General features: G+C 50.0%; 9 protein-coding genes across 9 annotated transcripts, besides 1 other annotated feature; 5 read left to right on the top strand and 4 right to left on the bottom strand.

Annotated features, from left to right (window-relative positions):
- Positions 1-64: 64 nt before the first annotated feature.
- On the bottom strand, positions 65-2,722 carry FPSE_05605 (uncharacterized protein; the record flags this gene model as incomplete). The annotated part of the gene is made up of 6 exons (XM_009258723.1): positions 65-515; positions 572-925; positions 975-1,306; positions 1,361-1,662; positions 1,713-2,170; positions 2,703-2,722. The coding sequence occupies 6 exons, from the start codon at positions 2,720-2,722 to the stop codon at positions 65-67; spliced, it is 1,917 nt and encodes a 638-aa protein (XP_009256998.1).
- Positions 2,723-3,500: 778 nt separating this feature from the next.
- FPSE_05606 (uncharacterized protein) lies at positions 3,501-7,875 on the top strand (the record flags this gene model as incomplete). Its single annotated transcript, XM_009258724.1, has 10 exons — positions 3,501-3,680; positions 3,745-3,932; positions 4,007-4,061; positions 4,128-4,726; positions 4,788-5,214; positions 5,269-5,424; positions 5,471-6,038; positions 6,094-6,260; positions 6,317-6,846; positions 6,897-7,875. 10 exons carry the CDS (start codon positions 3,501-3,503, stop codon positions 7,873-7,875), a joined length of 3,849 nt encoding a protein of 1,282 aa, XP_009256999.1.
- Positions 3,702-3,730: a microsatellite.
- Positions 7,876-8,356: 481 nt separating the features above from the next.
- FPSE_05607 (uncharacterized protein) lies at positions 8,357-9,745 on the bottom strand (the record flags this gene model as incomplete). The annotated part of the gene is made up of 2 exons (XM_009258725.1): positions 8,357-9,397; positions 9,452-9,745. 2 exons carry the CDS (start codon positions 9,743-9,745, stop codon positions 8,357-8,359), a joined length of 1,335 nt encoding a protein of 444 aa, XP_009257000.1.
- A 454-nt stretch (positions 9,746-10,199) lies between these two features.
- On the top strand, positions 10,200-10,697 carry FPSE_05608 (uncharacterized protein; the record flags this gene model as incomplete). Its single annotated transcript, XM_009258726.1, has 3 exons — positions 10,200-10,266; positions 10,364-10,540; positions 10,594-10,697. The coding sequence occupies 3 exons, from the start codon at positions 10,200-10,202 to the stop codon at positions 10,695-10,697; spliced, it is 348 nt and encodes a 115-aa protein (XP_009257001.1).
- A 256-nt stretch (positions 10,698-10,953) lies between these two features.
- On the bottom strand, positions 10,954-12,136 carry FPSE_05609 (uncharacterized protein; the record flags this gene model as incomplete). The annotated part of the gene is made up of 2 exons (XM_009258727.1): positions 10,954-11,931; positions 11,999-12,136. The coding sequence occupies 2 exons, from the start codon at positions 12,134-12,136 to the stop codon at positions 10,954-10,956; spliced, it is 1,116 nt and encodes a 371-aa protein (XP_009257002.1).
- A 1,219-nt stretch (positions 12,137-13,355) lies between these two features.
- FPSE_05610 (uncharacterized protein) lies at positions 13,356-14,719 on the top strand (the record flags this gene model as incomplete). The annotated part of the gene is made up of 4 exons (XM_009258728.1): positions 13,356-13,568; positions 13,630-13,664; positions 13,767-14,088; positions 14,144-14,719. The coding sequence occupies 4 exons, from the start codon at positions 13,356-13,358 to the stop codon at positions 14,717-14,719; spliced, it is 1,146 nt and encodes a 381-aa protein (XP_009257003.1).
- Positions 14,720-15,686: 967 nt separating this feature from the next.
- On the top strand, positions 15,687-16,911 carry FPSE_05611 (uncharacterized protein; the record flags this gene model as incomplete). The annotated part of the gene is made up of 2 exons (XM_009258729.1): positions 15,687-16,088; positions 16,153-16,911. The coding sequence occupies 2 exons, from the start codon at positions 15,687-15,689 to the stop codon at positions 16,909-16,911; spliced, it is 1,161 nt and encodes a 386-aa protein (XP_009257004.1).
- A 726-nt stretch (positions 16,912-17,637) lies between these two features.
- On the top strand, positions 17,638-21,494 carry FPSE_05612 (uncharacterized protein; the record flags this gene model as incomplete). The annotated part of the gene is made up of 2 exons (XM_009258730.1): positions 17,638-20,760; positions 20,814-21,494. The coding sequence occupies 2 exons, from the start codon at positions 17,638-17,640 to the stop codon at positions 21,492-21,494; spliced, it is 3,804 nt and encodes a 1,267-aa protein (XP_009257005.1).
- A 374-nt stretch (positions 21,495-21,868) lies between these two features.
- FPSE_05613 (uncharacterized protein) lies at positions 21,869-22,542 on the bottom strand (the record flags this gene model as incomplete). The annotated part of the gene is made up of 2 exons (XM_009258731.1): positions 21,869-22,144; positions 22,198-22,542. The coding sequence occupies 2 exons, from the start codon at positions 22,540-22,542 to the stop codon at positions 21,869-21,871; spliced, it is 621 nt and encodes a 206-aa protein (XP_009257006.1).
- Between the last annotated feature and the right edge of the window lie 1,205 nt (positions 22,543-23,747).

The following is a 23,747-nucleotide window of genomic DNA, read 5'->3' as shown; positions in this document are numbered from 1 at the left end:
CTAAACAATAAATGCTGCGTCGATACATCCCTATCTATTGGCATTGCCTTTCACCCTTCGCCCTTTACATTGGTGGCCACTGCGGACCTCCTATTTGAGATATGTCCTGTTCCAACAATCCCAGCAGGTTGCGGCTTCCAGACATCCAGTCTGCCATTTGAGCTACCTGCGAGTTATCGGGAAATGCAGCATTAGGGTCGCTGCCGGCGGTGTTGACGTTCGGGTCCATTACAGGCATGAAACCTAGTTGGCTCAGATAAACGTCAAACTCGTCTCCGATTGGTACCATTGTTTGATCTTCCTGCTGTTGCGACTTGGCCTCGACATAAAGCGCTGCGACATTACTCATGACTTGGCACAGCCGTGATAGTTTTTGCATAGTCTCCGAGGCGTCACTTGTTTCTCCAATGGAGGTGCTGAAGTCACACAAGAGACGCAGGTCCTCTGGCGATGATGTCTCTATGACATAGCAAAACAGAACGAAGAAGGGGGCAAATGGAGTCAATACCAAGTTCCTGCCACGGTGTTAGATGTCTTCGGAGCTTGGGGACGATCGTTGCTGTGAACATACCAGTGGACATAGATGTTTCTCGCATGGGGATCCTTCCGCACCAGTTCCATACAGGCTAAGTGAGTATGTGTTGCCCTTCGCGCGGTCTCGAGACACTCGTCACAGAACCTGCTGGAGGAGCCTTCAGGGGCTGGGATCGCCCGGTAAATGAGTGTCATAGTTGATAGCAGCTGGACTTCGTCACCCTTGACGTGAATATCGACAAGAGGAGATGCTCCTATTTTCTCGAGCGAGGCAATGGCCATCCCTCGGCTCTCGTATGCCTCCGCCTCTACCTCTCGACACTTTGCTGCTAGCATTCGAGCCCTCTCGGCAATAACAGCCGGAGGCTGAGCTAGCGCTGCTGGGCAGAAGCTGGTCCCCTTTAGTCACAATAGTCAAAGACGGCTCTGGCAATACTTACAGCTGCTCATACACTTGGCCTTGAAGCGTTGCAGCGCTGAGCCACGTGGCTGCAACAGCTTTGGTTTCAAGGCTCAGTATGCCTTCAAAGTAGAAGGTGCGCGGGATGTCAATTTCCCAATCCTGGATGAGAGGGGCGCGCCCAAGTCGAATTGCCAGCGCTTTATCTGTTGTGTAAACATACCAGAACAGGACCGCTCTGATACTGGCTTCTTCCGGATTGCGAACGGAGTGGTCTTTGCGGTGAAAACCTGCGGTCTGGCACATTTGTGCAGCAGCACTGTTAAGGTGCCAGGCTACCGAGGGTCTACACACATCAATGGCATACAGCGTCTGGTGGGTTTGTTAGCGTCTGGTATTACTCGTCGTAAGGAAGCGATTCCTCACCCCCAATAATAGAGCTTGGACGGTTTCGACCTTGACCGACATGAAGAGAGACATGTTTGCTAGTCCGGTTTCCAGGTTGACTCGACTTGTGTGAAGGTGCGAGGCAAACTCCTCTTTAAGGGCTTTGTTGTCTGTGGTCAATGAATGTTGCTCGAGAAACAGATAATAAAGCCCGGCGTTGACAATGATGAATGTAGCATCGGTGAAGTCTTCCGTGGGGAAGTAGACCATCCGACAAAGGTTTGAGAAGTCACTGATTCCTACGAAGTAGCACACGAATGTGAAGAGCCCCGGCGGAGAAGCTAGAACTGGTCAGCGAGCGGGTTTCAAGAGCAGATGTTTCAACACGTACCTCTGGCTCGCTTCAACATGGAGACAACGACATCCATAGGAGGCATCTTGAGCTGGCCCAGGCCACCTTGTGGCAATGGTTGCTGCAATGGGAACCTAGGGCCATGGCTGATGGATTGTCGACTCTGGAGTTCGGCTATCTGTCTTAGGTTGGCAAGGGCTTCCCACATCTTGGGGCTGACATCGTGCAAAGAGGTACGCTCTACCGCGTGCTCAAGGAGTTCGCTAGCATATGTCGTTTGCTGAGCAATTACAGAATCGCCGCCCAGTGCAGATTCATCATCAGAGCTTTCAAAACCGACTGTCGACGCAGCGTTGGCATCCAGGCCAGCAAAAGCCCCAGGGGTTACTGGGACATAGACATTGCTCCCCGGTGTTGAGGTGGGGCGCTGAGAGAGATCGCGGAGGAGGTTTTCTATGTTAGCCAGGCGGACTTCGATCTGGTCAATCTTGCGCTCACTGGAGGACGGGCAAGTCACTGGTTAGCAAATAGTCTGCTTGCTTGCTTGGGTGGGAGGGGAGGGGAGCGGTAATAGACTATCATGGCAAACACGATGCAGGTTTCCTTTTCCTGGCGTCAGGGGGATACGGGGTAACCGACTATTGAGATGAGATGAGCACTCGTTGTCTGGGCTCTTTGGGTCTCTGACCGACACCGGTGGATGTACAAGAGCGTTTGGCTGTACGACAGTTGGAGCAGGGCCAGTCTTTATCGCATCGGATCTATTCCATACGAGTGTTATTGATACAAAATACACATACTACCTACGCTACTTTGTGATTGCACCTATGGGATGTGCTTACCTTGCGCATACGACACTGATCACACTGGTTCACGAGATATTCAGTTAGTCTTGACACCAGACGAGTAACTAGACCCATGCATGCATGCATTCAAGCCAAGCAAAGCCATTGGGATCTTGCAAACATGTTGCAGTACAAGCGGCAACTATCCCCGTAAAGAATGCCCAATGTGGAAAATGCCACTTACCGCACGCCGCGTAGAGTCATCGGGAGCCGCGGGTCCGTTGTTGGTGAATCCCGGGCCAGTACTGGAATGGTCCATAGCAAATGGGTGGGTGTATGTAGGTATGTATGTATCTTGACGTGACTAATAGACGACGAGGCAAAAAAAGGAGCAGCTAGTACCTGTTTCTTCTTTTTTTCGTAATTGGGGAAAAGGACTAGAATTTGGGTGCTGACGACGCGGCACAGGTACAGATGGGAGAGAATACCTGCCTGTATCGTGCTAAGATGGGATGAAAGGAAGGGAAGAAAGGTTCGGGAAGCGCGGGGACCGATGACAGCCCGTTAGATTGTTGCAGGTACCGAATTGTGGCTTGTCCGAACAGATGTGGCTGCATAAAAGTCGACTTGCTCTTGGACCGACGTTGATAGACGGATTAAAGTTCTTTTTTCGTGTTCGTTTGTCAGGTAGTTAGTCTAGTTAGGTAGTACCTATTCCCTGGGGATTGTCTTCTTCATGCACACAGCCTCCAACTCTCTAATGGTACTCTGTACCTAGGTCCTCCTACAAACAGTTTAGTAGCTACCTAGTAGTCGAAATTAACCACATGCGGCTGAATAATTGCCCCGGTTTTAGACCTCTGCCCCAAACCCCAAGCCCATCGGTGATCTGATGCCTGTGTAAGCTCATTGGTTGAACCGTATCGCGCGGGATGCGACCAATGTCAACGCCAAGAAGCATCCCTTTCTTCATGGTCTTGACGTTTTTGTCTTTGTCCATTTATATAGCTACCTTTCACAGTCGTCTTCCTGTCGGTTCAAGATGACTGACCACGGACTTGCAATGAAGGAAGAGGGCTCAATTGGCAATTCGCCTTCCAAGACAGGAGTATCAACAGAACAGCCAAACAGTACAATGACGGTTACACTTGGAGACAAGGGCGAGAGTGATTGTGGCGATACAAAAGATGAGAAGAAGGATACAAGCTTCAAGTATTACTTGGTAAGTTTTTCAACTTGTCTGTATTATTATTATTATTATTATTATTACTAACAATATATCCAAGCGCGTCTTTACTTACAACGATCGGTTGGGATGGATCCTCAATGGTGTCGCATTTGTCTGCATGGTTGCTGCAGGCACGATTCTGCCCCTGATGGACCTTGTCTTTGGAAAGTTTGTCAACGTTTTTACCGATTTCGCTACCGGATCACTATCACCTGCTGGATACCGAACTGAGGTCAGCAAGTACAGGTATATGGTCTTCCATCACTGTGTGGTGCGCTCCAGGAGTTGGACACATAAACTAATCGTCATCTTGCTTATAGTCTATACTTTGTCTATCTTTTTATTGCAAAATTTGTGTTGACATATATCTGGACGGTAAGTACTAACCTACTAATCTACCCACCGAATAAGCAAGGCAGTTCTAATTAGATGCCTACACAGATACTTGTTTCTATCGCAGCCATCAACACGACAAAATCGCTCCGCGTTGACTTTGTCAGGAGCACTCTTCGTCAAGAGGTTTCCTTCTTTGATTCTCCCGCATCTTCTATTCCCGGGCAGATCACGACCAATGGAAACCTCATCAACCAAGGAATCTCTGAAAAGTTCGGCATCACCATTGCAGCCCTCTCGACCTTTGTTTCTGCCTTCATCGTGGCATTCGCAGTGCAATGGAAGCTCACCCTCATTGTCCTCGCCATTATTCCAGTGAACCTCGTTGTCACCATCATCTGCGTGGCTATTGATACCGGCTACGAGTATGCCATGTTTGACGTCTACTCGAGGTCTAGCTCTTTGGCCGAGGAGGCTTTCTCGACTATTCGTACAGCCCACGCTTTCTGGGCCTTCCCAAAGCTGTCAAAACGATTCACGAGTACACTCGAAGAAGCAAGGAGGATTGGACACAAGAAGTCTTGGGTGTACATGATTCTGTTCCCCACTGAGTTCTTCTGTATCTTTGCAGGGTATGGCCTAGCCTTTTGGCAGGGAATGAGGATGTACTCCGAGGGCGAGATCACGCAGCCGGGTACTGTCGTAACGTGAGTGTTGTTTTCATACTATACCTACCTAGAGTGCTTTGACTAACGTTGGTTTTCATAGTGTCATTTTTGCTATTCTCGTTGCTGCTACAGCACTCACTCAGATTGCACCCCAGACAATAGCCATCTCCAAGGCTACTGCTGCTGCGCAGGAGATGTTCGAAATGATTGACCGCAAGTCGCAGATAGATCCATTGTCTCAACAAGGCGAGACCATTCCTGATTTCAAGGGCAACATCCAATTTCGTGGGGTCAGGTTTGCCTATCCTTCCCGTTCTAATGTGACAATTCTTCGCTCGCTGGACCTCAACATTCCTGCTGATCGGACCACGGCTCTTGTCGGTGCCAGTGGATCCGGAAAAAGCACTGTATTCGGACTCTTGGAACGATGGTATACGCCCAGCAGCGGGTCGATAACACTCGATGGGCACCCTGTTGAGAATCTAAACATACAGTGGCTGCGGACTAATATCAGAATGGTTCAACAGGTATGCATAAAACATCCAATGTCGAATATCTAGCAACTTCTGACTTCTGCTTAGGAACCAACTTTATTTAGTGGTACCATTTATCAAAATGTTGTTGATGGCTTGACTGGTACACCCATGGTAGACCTTCCAGAAGAGGAGAAACAAAAGATGGTTATCGAAGCCTGTAAATCTGCCTATGCCCACGACTTCATCGAGACGTTGCCCAAGGTAATTTCCTCCCTCTTCTTTATTACCCCCTACTGACTTCTCTCAGGGCTACGATACTTGGATAGGCGAAAGGGGAGCGTCGTTATCCGGTGGACAGAAACAACGGGTGGTTATCGCTCGCAGCATCATTTCTAACCCCAAGGTTTTGATGCTGGATGAAGCTACCAGTGCTCTCGACCCCAATGCCGAAAAGATCGTGCAGAAAGCTCTTAACAATGTAGCTAAAGGCCGAACAATGGTCGTTATCGCGCACCGACTGTCTACAATCCGTGATGCCGACAATATCATCGTCATGGCCAAGGGTGAAACAATCGAACAAGGCTCCCACAACGAACTCCTTGAACGAGGCGGCACATACTCGCGCTTGGTCCGCTTACAGGATCTTGGCAAGGGCAGTGCATCGTCAAACGACGAGGACGATGATCCGGTGAAACACGAGGCAGGTGCTCATCTTGATCCTGTCTTGTCCCGCGCTTCTCAGCACGTTGTAGCGGACATCACGCAAAGCGATGCAATCAATTATGGACTTCTGAAAGGTCTTTGGCTTGTTATCAGAGAACAAAGACCTCTGTGGTTTTCTGGTTTCATTCTAACCATCATTTCCGTATTGGGAGGTAGGTTATTTGTCCCACGTCTTGAGGGGAAAGGAGCTTACTTACACTATTTCAGGCGCCACATATCCGGCACTCGCTATTCTCTTCTCAAGAACTATGAAGGCATTCGAGACGATAGATGTTAGCGAGGCCAACTTTTTTTCGTTAATGTTCTTTGTCGTTGCCCTCGCCAACTTTGTCATATACGCTGTGGCTGGCTGGGTCTGCAATGAGATCGGCCAAGTAAGTGATCTGTCTACAAATCGACCTCCAGAATGGATTTAGCTAATATTCCCTAGTATGTAATGACGGTATATAGGGGTGAGCTCTTTGACAATACTCTTCGGCAAGATATGAGCTTCTTCGACGACCCAGACCGAGGAACTGGAGCCCTCGTCTCACGGCTAGCCGCCGAGCCCACGAGTCTCCAGGAACTACTATCCATGAACTTGTCACTCATCATGATCAACATAGTTACAGTCCTATCGAGTTCTATACTTGCCATAGCTTACGGCTATAAGTTGGGTCTGGTCCTTACACTTGCTGCCCTGCCAGTGCTCGTCAGCTCAGGATATGTGAGAATCCGACTTGAATACAAGTTTGATGACGATACTGCTGGAAGATTTGCTAAAAGTAGCGGTTTGGCTTCAGAGGCGGTACTGGGAATACGGACCGTTTCCTCGCTGGCTTTGGAGCGAGCCGTCATCGAGCGTTATAACAATGCCCTTGAAGGTCTTGCAAAAGAAGCGATCGGAAGCTTGGGTTGGAAGATGCTGTTCTACTCCTTCAGCCAGTCGGCATCTTTCCTTGCCATGGCACTCGGCTTTTGGTAAGTATCACTTGCTTGTGGATGGCTGAGACAACACTGACAGGTGACAGGTATGGTGGGCGTCTTGTTTCCACTGGCGAGTATACCACTGATCAGTTCTATGTGATCTTCATTGCTGTCGTCTTCTCGGGAGAAACTTCAGCAGCGCTATTCCAGTACACTACGAGTATTACAAAAGCTCGAACGGCGATCAACTACATATTCGAGCTTCGACGCCAAAAGGCGCTTCACGACGATGTAGGGAATGGGCCTGGTGGTGAGAAGAACCCAACTGGGAAGGGCATTGACATCTCTTGCGATGAGATCACTTTCGCATATCCTCGCCGGCCTAAGCTACCGGTGCTTCGAGGCGTGGATATCAGCATCGAACCTGGAAAGATGGTGGCTCTCGTCGGAGCATCTGGGTGCGGCAAGTCAACCATGATTGCACTACTTGAGCGGTTCTATGATCCAACTAGTGGCGTGATAAAGGCAGAAAGTCAGGATATCAGCACGAAAGACAGGCGACTACACAGGCGAGACATTGCTCTCGTTCAGCAAGAGCCAGTTCTGTACCAAGGTTCGATCCGGGATAACATATCCCTCGGCATCGAAGAGGGTAACCCGTCTGACGATGAAATCATTGAGGCATGCAAACAAGCCAACGTCTATGAGTTTATCTCTTCTCTCCCCGAAGGTCTCGCCACGTCTTGTGGCAATCAAGGACTCTCGCTCTCGGGTGGCCAGCGCCAACGCATCGCTATTGCCCGCGCTCTTATCCGCAAACCTCGTTTGTTACTTCTCGACGAAGCCACCAGTGCCCTTGACGCAGAGAGCGAGAAGGTAGTCAAGGAGGCGCTGGACCGAGCAGCCGAGGGAAGGACGACAGTCGCTGTCGCACATCGGCTAAGCACGATCCGGGAGGCAGATACCATCTGCGTCTTTTCTGGCGGGAAAATTGTCGAAAGAGGAAGACACGAAGATCTTGTTGCGAAGAGAGGATTGTATTATGAGATGGTGTTGGGCCAATCTCTAGACAGGGAGGCGTGATGCTTCAGAAGTGCAACGGGGTTCGAGAGGACTACACATTTAATGCTTCGGTCACATGGCAGTGGGCATCTGTTTGTTCTAGGTCCTGGTGCGTTATCTCCTCTCATTTCGTCTTGACTTATCCGTAGCGGTGGGATTTTCAGCATATGTATACAAGTAGATTTTTGTAATAAATGAAGTACTCATTCGATCATTGAAGAGATATGAGTTTAACAGTAGTAGATTTTTGTAATATTTCGCGTAGACCAGATCCCATAGGATTAGAAAAAAAGAATAGAATTTGTATCTAATTAGCCACCATGCCATACAAGGTCTCAAGGGAAGAAAAAGGCCGGTAGCCATGAGTAAATAGAATGTAGCCCGACCGCGGTATACAGCTCTTCTCATTTTAATCTAGAATCCATAACGTCGTTTCTATTTTATCTAGAGCCTATCATGACAATCCCACAAACGTTTTCTCCAATCACATTAAACGCATCGCTTAAGCCAAGACCTTGATGTCACCATCCTTGAGTTTGCCAGCCTCGACAAGTCTCTTGGTCTCGCCGGTCCAGACAGCCTTGATCTCGTCGGCGACCTTGAGGCCGTTGAGCTTGCCAGCAAGAGCAGCGATCTCATCGGGGTCAATCTTGCCCTGGATGGTCTCGACATCGTTAAGGACGGAGTCGATATCGGCAGGTGTGGGCTCGCCGGCAGCGAAGTAGTTGGCGTCCTTGACGGATCCCTTGAGCACACGCTTGTTCTTCTTGACAGCATTCTTGGCAGCCTCCTTAGCCTTCTTGGAAGACTCACGGTCGACCTTGGCCTTCTCCTCGGCCTCCTTGGCAGCCTTCTCCTCAGCTTCCTTGGCAGCCTGGGCGTCCTCCTTGGCCTTCTTCTCAGCGGCCTCACGTTCGAGACGCTTCTTGTTCTTAGAGGCGTTGGCTTCCTGTCGGAAACGCTTAATACGCTCATCGCCAGCTGAAGCATCGTCTAGCAACTTGCGGAGACGAGCGTTGTCCTCGACCTTTCTCTTCTTGCGAGCGTTGGTGTTCTTGCGCTCCTGGTGTCGCTTCTGGTCACGGTTCTCGTTGTCGTCGGGGACCTCCTCATCAAGGTACTCGAAGGTTCGCCAGCTGTCGAAGTTGTACCAAAAGTTGTAAAAGTCCTCGACCTGCTCCTTGGTGGCGTCGGCACTTCCAAAGGAGGGGACAGGGTGAGTCTTGGAGAAACGAGCCTCGGACTTGAAGACCTTGCTCCAGGCTTTGTAGTAGTCGGCCTTCTGGAGCTGCTTCTTGGTTGGGGGCTCGACTTCAGCCTCCTCATCAACGGAGTCGAACTGACGGCGCTTTACAGGATCAAGTAGGACGTCGGTAGCCTTCTGGATACACTTGAAGAACTGATCGTCGTCGACACGACCCTGGGCAGCCTTCTTATCGGGGTGGTGCTTAAGAACCTTCCTGCGGTGGGCCTTCTTGATCTGGTCCTCAGTAGCCCTCCAGCGGTACTTGGAGATACCAAGAATCTTGTAGTGGTCCTGGGTCTAGAGGTACATGCGTTAACAAAAGAACTAAAATGCACATCGATAATTACGTACCTTCCAGTCCTTGGCCTCACGTTGAAGCATCATGGGGTCCTCAGGCTCGCTCTCGTCGCTGACATCGCCATCTTCGACATTCTTGGCGCTCTCCTGGGCCTGGATTCGGTCGTCCTCAGAAAAGGTACGCTTGTGACGGGCCCGTCGAGCGTGGGCGAGGAAGTGAGGGCCGACAGGCTCGATGCTTCGCTGAGTAGCCTCAGAGAGCTTGCCAACAGCCTTGAAGTCCTTGTCGGCAGCCCAGCCGCTAGGAAGAGCGGGAAGGGGGAGTGTCACAGTAGCCACAGAAGCCATTATATGATATGATGGGTGGGTTTGATGGTGATGGAGAGAGAAAATTCCCGACAGTTTTTTGGCTGTAATAATTTTTTTTCAATGGCGCTACATCGACTTCCCCCACCATGAATATTATTGGCGGGGTAAAGCATTCAATGGGTAAATAATTTTGATTAGGCTTAGTTACAGTGGGATGGTGCCCTACGCTATTCCGCAATTAGTGCTTGCAAGTGCCCGGCGCCCTGAACATCGTAACCTTGCTGGCGGTTTGATCCAATGATTTCCGCCCGCTGAACCGTCAACTGGAAGCATCCATCCATCCAATCCAGTTGAAGTTGAACTGTGCTTTTTTCTCTCTCGATTTCAAAGCATCTCTAACGACCTCGGACAATTCCCCAGCACGATAGACTCGGGAATTCCACAGACCTCAAGTTTCGAAATCTCCCACTTTCCAGAATCTTTAATAGTCAAAATGACTACCGTCCCGGCTCTCAATGCCTACCGACACCTGATGCGCGCGGCGCGTATTGCTTTCCAAGGTACCTACTGATACAATCATGCCAGATTCGAACGGGGAGTTTTACTCCTGTTGAGATAGCTCCACGTCTCGACTGTACTGACTATTTGGTGCTTTAGGGGACGCTCCTATCCTGTCTGCAGCTCAGCTCCAGATCCGTAACGAGTTCCGTCAAAAGGCCACGATCGATGCGTCTGATGCTCCTGCAGCGATCAAGCACGCCGAAGAAGTTGCGAAGGTTCTCCGCCAGAATGTTGTTCAGGGCCGAAGAATAGAGGATGGCAAAGATTCTTACAGTGAGTTCGAGATGGGTGTTTTATTATTACGCACGGACTAATTGGCAATGTAGAGCTGCGAATACACGAAGACATCGAGCGAGGCGACAACGAGTCTATTAAGACGGCTGGCAAAGGATCAATGGGGGGAGGCTGCTGCGGTGGTGGTAAACAATAAGAGGAAACTCTTAGTCTCATTGTACAATTTGTAACATTACTGTAATGATACCCCGAGGAATAAGTGAACCAAAATAATGACCAGTCTTACACTTTTTCTCCCATCTATCCCTACGTCGAGCATTTCCCAACCGCCATGATCAATTATCCTTTCGCTAAAGACCGCCTTACCATGATGCCCTTTTCCGGACGCCAAACTCCAAAAGCATGCTAGACTATCTACCTTATGATCAATTAAAAAAAAGTCATGACATCGTCTAGTCTCCAGAAAGAGCAGCGTAGGCAGGGGTATCAGAAGCTCCAGGAGGTGCTGCCACAGGGGCAGGGAGAGCCGCAGGCCGGTTAGTAGACTCGCCACTGCCCTCCGCTGCTCGTGAGCCTTGACCTTGAGAACCTCCCTGGCGCTGTCTGGCATCACGCAGCATCTGACTTCTTTGGTCTTTATCCATAGTACCAATTGCCTTTGGTTGTCCCCATCGAACCCGCAGCGGACATCCAGCAATCACAGCTCGACCCTGGCATGCCTCCGCAGCTTTCTCGGCCGCCTCTCGAGTTTCGTAGTTGACAAAGGCGCAGTGTGACATGTGTGAGCAGACCAAGCTCTTGATCTTGCCGTGTGCCTTGAAGAAATCCCTAAGCTTGTACTCGGGTAGGTCGTCCTCAATACCAGTCACAAAAAGCGACATGATACTCTTGTCGGCGGGGGGTTGCCAGTCGCGCGGACTCGGAGGCAACTGGGCAGCACTTGGGAACACCTGACGACCCTTACCACCGGGTTTAGCTCCCGCTGCTGCGGCAGCCTTGGAATCTCGCGTTCGAATAGGGCCTGGACCGCCGAGGCCAGCACCAACAGCTGCGTTTCCGCTCTTGGAGCTTTCACCCTCCTCAATAGTCCTTCCTTTGCGGAAGTAGGGTTTGCTGTTGGCGAGTCTTCGTAGCAGCTCACGCGCCTTCTCGTCTGTCTTTTCGTATTCCTCTTGTCCGACCTTTCCCTCCTCGATCAGTTGTTCGTTATTTTGAGCAAAGTATTCTCGGTTGATGTCGGACTGAGGGCCGGGGGCGACCATCTTGAGAGCGGCATCGCGTACGACGATGGGAAGGCCAAAGGAAAGATCGAGCATGCAACACTGGCAGCAGTTCTTGAGCCTCGCGCAGGTTAGGCAAATGTTGGTTCGCTTCTTGCGACCGTTGGCGCGCGTGGCGCTCCAAGCAAAGACAGTAAAAGGTCTGGTGCACTATTATACACCGCGTTAGCATTATGTTGCTGCGAACACACGAAAGGGATTCGCGCGGTCAACGTACCAATTTGCATTCGGCGCCATAGTCCTCTTTGAGCATTTTAACGTAAGGGTTTTCAGGGAGACACGTCTCACAAACGGATGGGAAATCGGTGGTTTCCCATCCTGAGCGGTTAAGATCTTGCTTGATCTGGGGTGGCATGGCGGATACTTGAAGTGATGGATGCGCAGCAAAGCTTCAAGCTAACATTGATGACTTTTGGTGTTGAGGCGTGGAAATTCGGTCATCCGCCACCTTATGTAATACAGAATGGGCTCAGAGCGAACTACAATGCCGGAGTTGGCCGCTATAGGTTGGATACCGTACAGGTACCTTAGTACCTTAGTAAGTACTGCTTGGGATACGGGCTGTAGTGGTCGCGCTTATCGATAAGCATCAATAACTTTTTTTTGAGCGGGTATCTGTCTATACCTTCACAAGTACCGTCTCTATTTGGTGGTCAAGTGGTCAGACTTGTAAGCTCAATCAAAGCCGTGATGTGTAAGATATCTAGAAGGATCATGCATATATCGATTATCATAAAATGCCGTCATCAGTACGCTTACTAGAGATTATGCTGCATATTTGTCTCTTGGGTAGCAGTTAACTCAACTCGGTGTGTATACGAAAACGAATAACGTCAGGACAGCAATCCGCAACTCAGATTCATCGAAACTGGTAGGGAATTTGATATATTTCTCGGAGTCTTGCAATCACCGTGACTAGAACCATATAGTCTTGGTTTGACTTGATATTCCAACAGTGTTGTTGTTGCTGGTAACTTGTTCTCGTAGACGCTTTCGTATTCGTATCATTTCTCGCAAATTGACAGTACATATGCGAGCATCTACGTCGTTATCTGTTAGCTGCACACTCACCGCCAACCATTCGCAAGCTGAGGCGAATGCGCCGGCAAAACTACAAGGATAATTATATTCGCATTATGCAGAAGCAAGTCAGAGTCTCCTTGACGGATTGTGAGAAAAGTCCATGTCTTTCTTCATCACATGTATGTCGAGTCTTGAGGTGTTGTGGAGAGTTGATCCCTCCTCACTACTTCTGATCGTATTCTTTCGGATCACCCCAAACCTAAACGATAGACAGGGGACCTAGTACCCATAAGGTATAGTGCACGGATATTACTCAATTCACGATTGAGATTGGATGCCCTTAGACGGGATGGCTTGTGCAGCTCAGGGGAGGCCCTGAAATTTGTTGCTACTGTACAACCCGTCAAGTCCATTAAAGCCAACCCGTTCCCTCAAAGTTTCTACTTTCCAAACCCTACATCTTCAATTCGCTTGTTGTCTTCTTCTCCTTTGACCTCTTGTTTATCTTCCTCGTCTCCATTTTCACTTCAACACTTCACACCATATTCAACATGGTTGCCTCATCAAACACCAACCTCGAGCGCGAGGATCACCAGCGCGATGCCGACTTCAACAAGGCCATGCACGGCTCCTCAGCCCAGGCTCGAGGTGGTGTTGCTGCCATGTTCCGCAAGGGCGGTGCTGCTAAGCAGGCTGCTGTTGATGAGTACTTCAAGCACTGGGATAACAAGCCCGCAGAGAACGAGACTCCTGAGGAGCGAGCTGTAAGTCCCATTCCACATGCCCCTCCTATTCTTCAATGGCGGTGACTAACGCAGCGGTCAGGCCCGTCAAGCCGAGTACGCTACTTTGACCCGACAGTAAGTGATCTGATTCCTGTCTTTGTCTCCCCTGACTTCTTGTATCGTATCCCAAACAGTCTCAGGGATTTGCCAAGCCTAGTACTGACTCAAACCTCGCAGCTACTACAACCTTGCTACCGATCTCTACGAATACGGATGGGGCCAGTCCTTCCACTTCTGCCGATTCTCCCAAGGCGAGCCCTTTCACCAGGCCATTGCCCGTCATGAGCACTACCTTGCCCACCAGATCGGTATCAAGGACGGCATGAAGGTTCTTGATGTCGGTTGCGGTGTGGGTGGTCCCGCCCGTGAGATCGCCAAGTTCACAGGTGCTCATATTACCGGCCTGAACAACAACAACTACCAGATCGAGCGAGCCACCCACTACGCCTTCAAGGAGGGCCTGTCCAACCAGCTTGAGTTTGTCAAGGGCGATTTCATGGTTAGTAAATTCCAACAACTTCAGTCTCTTGGATGCAGGCTAATTCCCATGTTAGCAAATGTCTTTCCCCGACAACAGCTTCGATGCCGTTTATGCCATTGAGGCCACCGTCCACGCTCCCACTCTCAAGGGCATCTACAGCGAGATTTTCCGTGTTCTTAAGCCCGGTGGTGTCTTCGGTGTGTACGAGTGGCTCATGACTGACGAGTACGACAACGACAACCTCCGCCACCGTGAGATTCGATTGGGTATCGAGCAGGGTGATGGTATCTCCAACATGTGCAAGGTCTCTGACGGTATCGCTGCCATCCACGACTCTGGCTTCGAAATGCTCCACCACGAGGATCTTGCGGATCGCCCCGATACCCTTCCCTGGTACTGGCCTCTGGCTGGTGAGCTCCGCTACGTCCAGTCTGTCGGTGACTTCTTCACCATTGTGCGCATGACCACTTGGGGTCGAACCATCGCCCACGGTCTGGCTGGTCTCCTCGAGACCCTCAAGCTTGCCCCTGCCGGAACCAAGAAGACTGCTGACAGCTTGGCTCTTGCTGCCGACTGTCTGGTCGCTGGTGGCCGGGACAAGCTCTTCACCCCCATGTACCTCATGGTGGCTCGCAAGCCTGCTGCGTAAACAAACAGGCTCATGACAACAAAATTTCCAAGTAACAATTTCTCACGAGGGTCAAAAAGGAAGTGAATTATGCTGGCTGATGATGCACATACATATGAAGTGGCTAGCCTCGGGATATATAGGACCCAGAAGGCAGAGGAGTTTGGGGACTATTGGCTTATAATTGTAATAAACATACCAATACAATTTCATCTTTCTTGTCGTTGATACTATACTATCCGTGACCCATCGTTTGGGTCGTCCGTCAGCTTACCTTATCTTACCTATTGATGAATGCAGATGTGATTTGAAGATGCGGTTCCTCTGTTTCTCCGACACCGCCATAGACAACAAACAATTGGTGCACACGTTTTTTCTACATACTAGGTAATCCTTGGGGTGGGTTCAGAATGGTCCCCCCCTGGATCCCCCCAACAGACTGTCTGGATGGGTCGCAAAGGGTGCGTTCTAAGCTTTGATAGGCGCTTTTGACTAGTCTAGTTGGCTGCCTACCCTTCCAAACAATGCCGTACTCGCTCAATGGCAAGGGTCTTTCGAAGCGTTGGCTGTACTTCTGTACCTAGGCGGGGAGCAAAGAGGGATAAAGCTGCCCGAACCAACGGAGGGTCGCTCGGGGGGATTTGGAGAGCGGGTACACCATTAGTCACCCAAAGTTGGTGAGGGCTTAGGTACCTCGCAGTTCCGGCACGATACGTACCGACTGGCCCCAAAAAAAAACTGATAGCTGGCCAGCAGAAGCGTTCTTCGGTGAAATTCCCTCTCTCAACCCGACTTGTTCATTTCTCAACACCAACTTCAGCTCATCACTATTTTTAATTCCCACGTCAAAGTCGACGACTCGGGAATTACGAGAAGCTTGTTCTCTGCAGCTTCTTGCCTTTGACGTTTCCTTCTCTCGTCCTCGTCGACAATCTACCGTTCCTCTTCTCGACTTCTGGGTCAATTGGCTGTTCAACAAACGCACATCATGTCTCGCATTCTTCGACCCGCAGCTCGCCTCGCTACTTCGACTCGAGCTATCCGCGCTCCCGTTGCTCCTTCGGCTGCTCAGTCTGCCATCACCCGCGCTGCTCTTGCGCGACCCGTTGTTTTCGGTTCCGCCCAGACCCGATCCTACGCCGACAACAGCTCCGGCGTCAAGGAGTACACCGTCCGAGATGCGCTCAACGAGGCTCTCGCTGAGGAGCTCGACCAGAACGAGAAGGTTTTCATCCTCGGAGAAGAGGTTGCCCAATACAACGGTGCCTACAAGGTGACCAAGGGTCTCCTCGACCGCTTCGGCGACAAGCGTGTCATCGACACTCCCATCACCGAGTCTGGTTTCTGTGGTCTCGCCGTCGGTGCTGCCCTCAGTGGTCTTCACCCCGTTGTAAGTTATCTCAGCACCTGCTTCGTCATGTTCAATCAAATCCTGACCGCTTTTGCCTTGTTAGTGTGAGTTTATGACCTTCAACTTTGCCATGCAGGCTATCGATCAGGTTATCAACTCTGCTGCCAAGACTCTCTACATGTCTGGTGGCATCCAACCCTGCAACATCACATTCCGTGGTCCCAACGGTTTTGCTGCTGGTGTTGCTGCTCAGCACTCCCAGGACTACTCCGCCTGGTACGGCAGCATTCCCGGTCTCAAGGTCGTTTCTCCCTGGAGCGCCGAGGATGCCAAGGGTCTCTTGAAGGCCGCCATCCGTGACCCTAACCCTGTCGTTGTTCTCGAGAACGAGTTGATGTATGGTCAGAGCTTCCCCATGTCCGAGGCTGCCCAGAAGGACGACTTCGTTATTCCCTTCGGCAAGGCCAAGATTGAGCGATCCGGCAAGGACTTGACCATCGTGTCCCTCAGCCGCACTGTCGGCCAGTCTCTGATTGCCGCTGAGAACCTCAAGAAGAAGTACGGCGTTGAGGCCGAGGTTATCAACCTGCGATCCATCAAGCCTCTTGATGTTGAGACCATCATCCAGTCCGTTAAGAAGACACACCGTCTTCTATCCGTCGAGTCTGGCTACCCTGCCTTCGGTGTCGGATCCGAGATCCTTGCCCTGACAATGGAGTACGGTTTCGACTATCTCGATGCCCCCGCTGCTCGAGTTACTGGCGCCGAGGTCCCTACTCCGTACGCTCAGAAGCTCGAGGAGATGTCCTTCCCTACTGAGAAGTTGATTGAGGACTACGCTGCCAAGGTCCTTCGCCTGTAAGAAAAAAAGGAGAGAGAAATGAGTGCTGAGAAAGAATCCGGTCCATCTGCTTGCACACATCAGGACAGCGCCCATGTTAATGTGCCCAGCGTGGCAGTGCATGTCCTACGCTGCTCGTTGTGATAATCGGGATTGAGACACAGATGAAAATCTGATCCAATTGGCGTATTTGATGGACACTACCTTTGATAGACGTGCGGAAGGAAAGGAAATGTAATTTTATCGCGTGTTGCCATGTATATTCAGGGCACGGCACCCGTCTTATTAATGATCTACCAATTCATATATGTGCTTTAAATAGATGGTGAATTGCCAGTTTTACGACATGCTCAACCTGAGAGGACAACACTGGGTACATATGGGTAGCTACACGCTTGTTTCCGTAACATAATTGAGTTTCGAATCTCGACTCAAAGATTCAGCATCTCACGGGTGAGGCCTTTCAATCAAAATCTCGAATTCCGTTGGTGAATAAATATCGGTGTTTCAATCAATAATCAAAACCCCACGCTGTTCAGTGCAAGCACTACAGGGTAAGTGAAGTGGAGCTGCAAGTTGAAAGTTACAAGCTGCCATCAATGTCCCGCCATGAATGTCAGAATCACCAACGTCAATGGTGGGGCATTTCTAACTTGGAGCTTCCATCACTTGGATCTTGACCATCACAACGACAAGGGAAAATAATACGGCATTGATTGCACCTGACGTCGTCAGAATTTAATGGGAATGGCTGCTATCGATGCTCTCCTTGAGGGAGAAGCTCAAGAAATCGGCCAGCGTCAACCTTCAATCCAGGATCCTGAGGCGCTCAAGCGTCATCTAGAGCAGCTTCTCCTCTCGCCTTCGCCAGACTTCTCACCGGAATGGCTGAACCGTTTACAACAGCGATGGGACTTCGAGGCCGACTACACATCTCTATACAAAGTTGCACCACCACATACTCGAACACTAACCAGATTTCAGCGTCATGGATTGGAGGGTCGCGTTACAGGCTACAAGAACGTTACAGTCCCTGCAAACAGTGCCACAGCCAAGAACTCGACCAGTCTTTCTAGAAAGCCTGCGAATCGCGCCGACTTTGTGAGGGGTGCTGCCGGCTTCTTCCCGTTCGCGCCTGGTGGTCTTGAAGGTATTGAAGCGACAGCAGCATTCGAGGACTCAGTTCACACAGGGGGTATCGCAGAGCCAGGCAGTACTGGGAACAAACTGGAACGAGTAATACAACTCGGCGCCGAAGGTGGACTGTTGGAGATTGCTCCTGGAATGAGCCGAGGTATCGACTTCGCGAAGAAAAAGACAAGTATTAGCCAAGAGGATGCGAATGCTATCAAGGAAGTGCTCGAGGAGGAACCCGAGGAAGCCAGGGTTGGCCCCAAGGGTGACGATGAAGTTTCACCAGACACCGCTACGCCAGAGCCAAATGCAGACTCCGGAGAGGATGGGGATGATATCGACGACATCTTGCCGGTAGAATTCCCTGCTCTGGAGCCCCATGGAGTCCTCGCAGCTTCGAGTGCTCGCAAAGCTGGTCGTGAGTGGGCGCACATGGTTGACATCAATCATGACATGTCCAATTTCAGAGAGCTCGTACCTGATATGGCTAGAGAATGGCCATTTGAACTCGACACTTTTCAAAAGGAAGCGGTATACCACCTGGAAAACGGCGATTCGGTTTTTGTTGCAGCACATACCTCAGCTGGCAAGACTGTCGTGGCAGAGTATGCGATTGCACTGGCTGCTAAGCATATGACGAAAGCAATTTATACCTCGCCGATCAAAGCATTGAGCAACCAAAAGTTCCGCGATTTCCGACAAACGTTTGATGAGGTGGGCATCCTCACTGGTGATGTTCAGATCAACCCTGAAGCCAGCTGCCTGATCATGACGACGGAAATTCTTCGAAGCATGCTTTATCGAGGAGCTGATATTATTCGAGATGTCGAGTTCGTCATCTTTGATGAAGTCCACTACGTCAACGACTTTGAACGAGGTGTTGTCTGGGAAGAAGTTATCATAATGTTGCCCGAGCACGTGTCACTCATCCTGCTGTCAGCGACTGTTCCGAACACTAAAGAATTTGCCTCGTGGGTCGGACGGACGAAACAAAAGGATATCTACGTTATCTCTACCCCAAAGAGACCTGTGCCTCTTGAACATTACCTTTGGGCTGGGAAAGACATCCATAAGATTGTGGATTCGGAAAAGAAGTTCATCGAAAAGGGTTGGAAAGATGCACACTTTGCTATTCAGGGAAGGGATAAGCAAAAACCTGCAGAAACTACCGTTGCTACGCGTGGAGGTAACCCTCGTGGCAACCAACGCGGCGGTACTCAACGAGGAGGGCGAGGTGGGGGACAACAGCAAAGAGGAGGCAATCAACAGCGTGGTCGCGGAGGTCCACCCCGTGCAAGTCATGCGCCTGGTCATATGGGTCGTGGCGGCCGTGCAGGTGGTTTCACATCTGTTGCGCAGGACAAGAACCTCTGGGTTCATCTCGTTCAATACCTCAAGAAGCAGACCCTGCTTCCAGCCTGTATCTTCGTGTTTTCGAAGAAGCGATGCGAAGAGAACGCTGATGCCCTCAGTAACCAAGATTTCTGCACAGCATCCGAGAAAAGCCATATTCACATGATCATCGAAAAGTCAGTCGCGCGGCTGAAACCAGATGATAGACAGCTTCCGCAGATTGTCAGGCTAAGGGAACTGTTGAGCAGAGGCATAGCTGTTCACCATGGTGGACTGTTGCCCATTGTCAAAGAATTGGTCGAAATCCTGTTTGCTCAGACACTGGTGAAAGTACTGTTTGCCACAGAAACGTTCGCTATGGGCCTGAATCTTCCTACACGCACAGTGGTCTTCTCGGGATACCGCAAACACGACGGACATTCATTCCGGAATTTGCTACCTGGAGAGTACACTCAAATGGCTGGTCGAGCTGGTCGTCGTGGTTTGGACACTGTTGGATCTGTCATTATCGTACCACCAGGGGGTCTCGACGATGCACCTCCCGTTGCAGACCTGCGCAACATGATCTTGGGAGAGCCCTCAAAACTACGCTCGCAATTCCGGTTGACATACAACATGATCCTGAACCTCCTTCGAGTAGAAGCATTGAAGATTGAGGAGATGATCAAGCGCAGTTTCTCTGAACATGCCACTCAGCAGTTGCTTCCCGAGCATGAGAAGGATGTGAAACTAGCACAAGCAGATCTGGCCAAAGTCAAGCGGGACTCTTGTGAGATATGTGATGTTTCAATGGACGAATGCCACCAAGCATCTCAGGACTTCAAAAGGCTCACATTCGACCTATACAAGGGCCTATTGGCCATCCCTATAGGACGAAGAATGTTCTCCCAGCACCGCCTTGTGGTGTTTAATTGGGATGGTATTCGCTCAGTTGGCATTCTTCTGGCAGATGGAATTAGCAACAAGGGCACTTCGGAAGATCCAACACTCCATATATGCGCCATTAAGTCCCTTCGAGACCGACGCGATGCCACCGACCAGCTTCCATTCGTTCCTACTTTCCGAAAATACTTCCATGAGCTCCCAAAGAGCAAGAAGCGAGTGCAAACTAAAACTCTTCATGTCCCTCTGAGCGACGTAGAATGCCTTACAAGATGGGTAACAAAGGGCATCGTCCCTGAGATCTTCCAGGGTGGAGATGGTTACCATCAAGCGAAGGATCGCCTCCAAGAACTATGTGGCTCATGGGATGACAGATTGGAAGAGCTTGATTTGTCTCGAATCAAGCAATTACAACTTCAGGAGATTGTAGAGACGAGGGTTGGCTTGATTAAGACGATATCGGACTCACCTGCAGAGAAGTGCTCGGAGTTTTTGAAGCATGTAAGTGTAAACCTCCCTGTGCGGCTGACTTGTCGACCTAACCATTATAATAGTTCGCTATGTGTCACGATGAGTGGCTCATTAAGGAACATATCTCTCAGCTGAAGCAGTCGCTATCGGACCAGAATCTGCAACTTCTGCCCGATTACGAGCAGCGAGTCCAAGTGCTTAAGGAGCTTGGCTTCATTGATGACGCCACTCGCATTCAGCTCAAGGGCAAGGTTGCGTGTGAAGTCCATTCCGGTGATGAGTTGGTTCTCACTGAACTCATTCTCGACAACGTTCTTGCCGACTACGAACCAGCCGAAATTGCCGCCCTGTTGTCCGCTTTTGTGTTCCAAGAAAAGACCGACATGGAACCGTCTTTAACTGGCAACCTCGAGCGTGGAAAAGAAACCATTGTCTCTATTTCCGAAAAGGTCAACGACGTACAAACTCGATTGCAGGTGATCCAATCTGCTGATGACTCCAACGATTTCGTGTCTCGACCACGATTCGGCCTCATGGAAGTGGTGTACGAATGGGCTCGGGGCATGAGCTTTAAGAACATCACCGGCTTGACCGACGTTCTGGAGGGTACTATTGTGCGAACGATTACACGACTAGACGAGACATGTCGTGAGGTGAAGAATGCAGCCAGAATCGTGGGTGACCCAGAACTGTACCAGAAGATGCAGCAGGCTCAGGAAATGATCAAGAGGGACATCACAGCAGTGGCAAGTCTTTACATGTAGGCTCAGCATTGGGATGGAGTACACCCTGCTTGTCGAGTTTGTAGCGAGTGTAATATCTACAGGTATCATGGATGAGAGAACTGTTGGATGCAGCAGTGTGTGTGTGTGTCCCATATACGTTATAGCCATGAAAATGAAGATGTGGAAGAAGTGGCCCTATCTAATGTGTGTATTCGTAATTGTTGGAAGACTCGCATTGTTCTCAAATTAGAGATGAATTCATGTCGCCTCCCGAAAAACCCCAACGCCAAACCGTAACCAGAAAAAAACAAAAACAAAAACCTTGAGAGTCGACTGCCATGCATCTTGTATCATTGCCGCATGGAAGAAGATGTCAAGGTCCCCCTGAACTGACAAGTTCTACAATATGGAAATTATGCTCGCAGAGCTCGCAGCCTCTGCTGAAGTTTATCTTCCTCTTCAGCGCTGGGCTCATTAGTCTGCGCGGGCTCGGCGGTTGAAGGAGTCGCTTGGTTGAGTTCCTTGCTGAGCTCAAGGCCAGCATCATCAGCCAACTTTCCGAGGAGCTCGTGGACAGCGTCCTCGCCAACCTGCGTCGAGGTGGACTGGGTGATAGCGTCTTGGTAGATGCCATTGGACATGGCGTATTCTTCGTTTTGCTGCTTGAACTGCTCGAGGGTAACAAGGGTCTGCGCCGGTTGTTAGATCTAGCTTGACGGCAGGAAATCGCAGATAGACTGACCTTTTCGGGGTTGGTGTTCTTCTGGGCGACGTTCATAGTTCGTGATGATTGGGCCATCATCTGGGTCATTCGGTTCATCGAGTTGTTGGCCTGGATCTGTGCAGCAGACAGCTCAGCCATGTCGGCCATTTGGTCCATCTGCTGAGCGAGTGCCTGCTTGGAGAGAAGCATCTTGGCCTTCTGGTACGCCTTCTGGGTCTCACCCTTCTTGAGGAGATCCTGTATCTGCTTCTTGAGGATGGGGTCTTGCTTGGCGGCCTTTTGGGCCTCGCGACGAGCCTGTTTGGCTTGGAATCGAGCCTGAAACTCTACCTGCATATCGCGAGCCATCTGACGGTTCGACATTGTGGGCCAAAGGGTGGGTTCTTCTTTATTTCGGGCGCAAAATGGATAGGTCGATGGCGGAAATTGTCGAGCGTGGATTTTGCAGTTGCGAGTTGAGGTAAGAAGAGGCAGTTAATGTCATGTGAGTGTTTTAGGTTGACATGGAACCGCCGAAAGCCTAGAATCAGACCCGCGATAAGTAAGTTGCGGGGCGCTACGCAGACAGGATGGGGAAGCGGGCGAATGACGCAACCCAACGGAATCGGATTATTGGTTTTTTTTTCTCCCCTTCTTTTTCGTTCTGCGCAGAGACTGCCACTGAAGGGTGATTCAGGGTAGGCAGGTAATTAATTCTGTTCTTGAGTCAGAGACTCAACTCAATCAATAGCTTTCGTGAACAGACTTGCACTCGGATTGTGAATGAGATGATGTTAAGGATGTAATCAACTTAATTCTAAATGGAGTTCAATGATCGAGGTAAATAGGACGACAAATACAACAAATATCTATGTGTAGAACAGGGTGCCTACACAGGCAAATTATCTTAATCGTCAGCCTCATAGACATTTTTCACTGATTGCATCGCTTGAGAATTTCCGGAATACGGCCTGTAAAATGAACACAGTAATAAGTTATACCTAATCAGTTCAAAACGCCATTCAATCACTACAAGCGGTGCAGCGTTAAGTCCAGTATGCCCAAACTACACATTCTTAAACTTGTTACTGGGTAAGCATATATCATATCATATCAACTGACGATCGAACCGTTTTCATCATCAGTATGCCAACATTTCGCAAGTCACTTGCCGTAAAGGGACGCTAACAACTATGCTACGTGAAAGACAGCATTTCACAGAGCCACCTACATACCTGTACGTAGTCACAAACAAGCCCAAGCCAGGTTCGGGCAATCGGGATTCGCCTTGCTCAGTGTCTGGCCCTAACAGTCTAGCCAAGGAAAAACGGGTGGTACCGTAGTGTTTGAACGCTCGAGTGCTAAATATATAGAGCTAGAGGAGGCTGAGCGGCAACATAGGCTTGAGGGTGATCAATGCGACATCGCACAAGTTTTTGGCTGATTAGAAGGCAAGAGACAAGAGTATTTTCGAGATGGAAAAGTTGTTCATATGGACAATCGAAAACGAATGTCTCATCTCAAGAGTGAAGCGGGTTCATAGTGCTTCCATTTACTTCTTTATCACAGGGGTGGGCCCGGCAAACCTG

This window comes from Fusarium pseudograminearum, chromosome 2 (assembly GCF_000303195.2).
Source record: "Fusarium pseudograminearum CS3096 chromosome 2, whole genome shotgun sequence".
Taxonomy (NCBI): Eukaryota; Fungi; Ascomycota; class Sordariomycetes; order Hypocreales; family Nectriaceae; genus Fusarium; species Fusarium pseudograminearum.
This window is presented reverse-complemented; position numbering and strand designations above follow the sequence as displayed.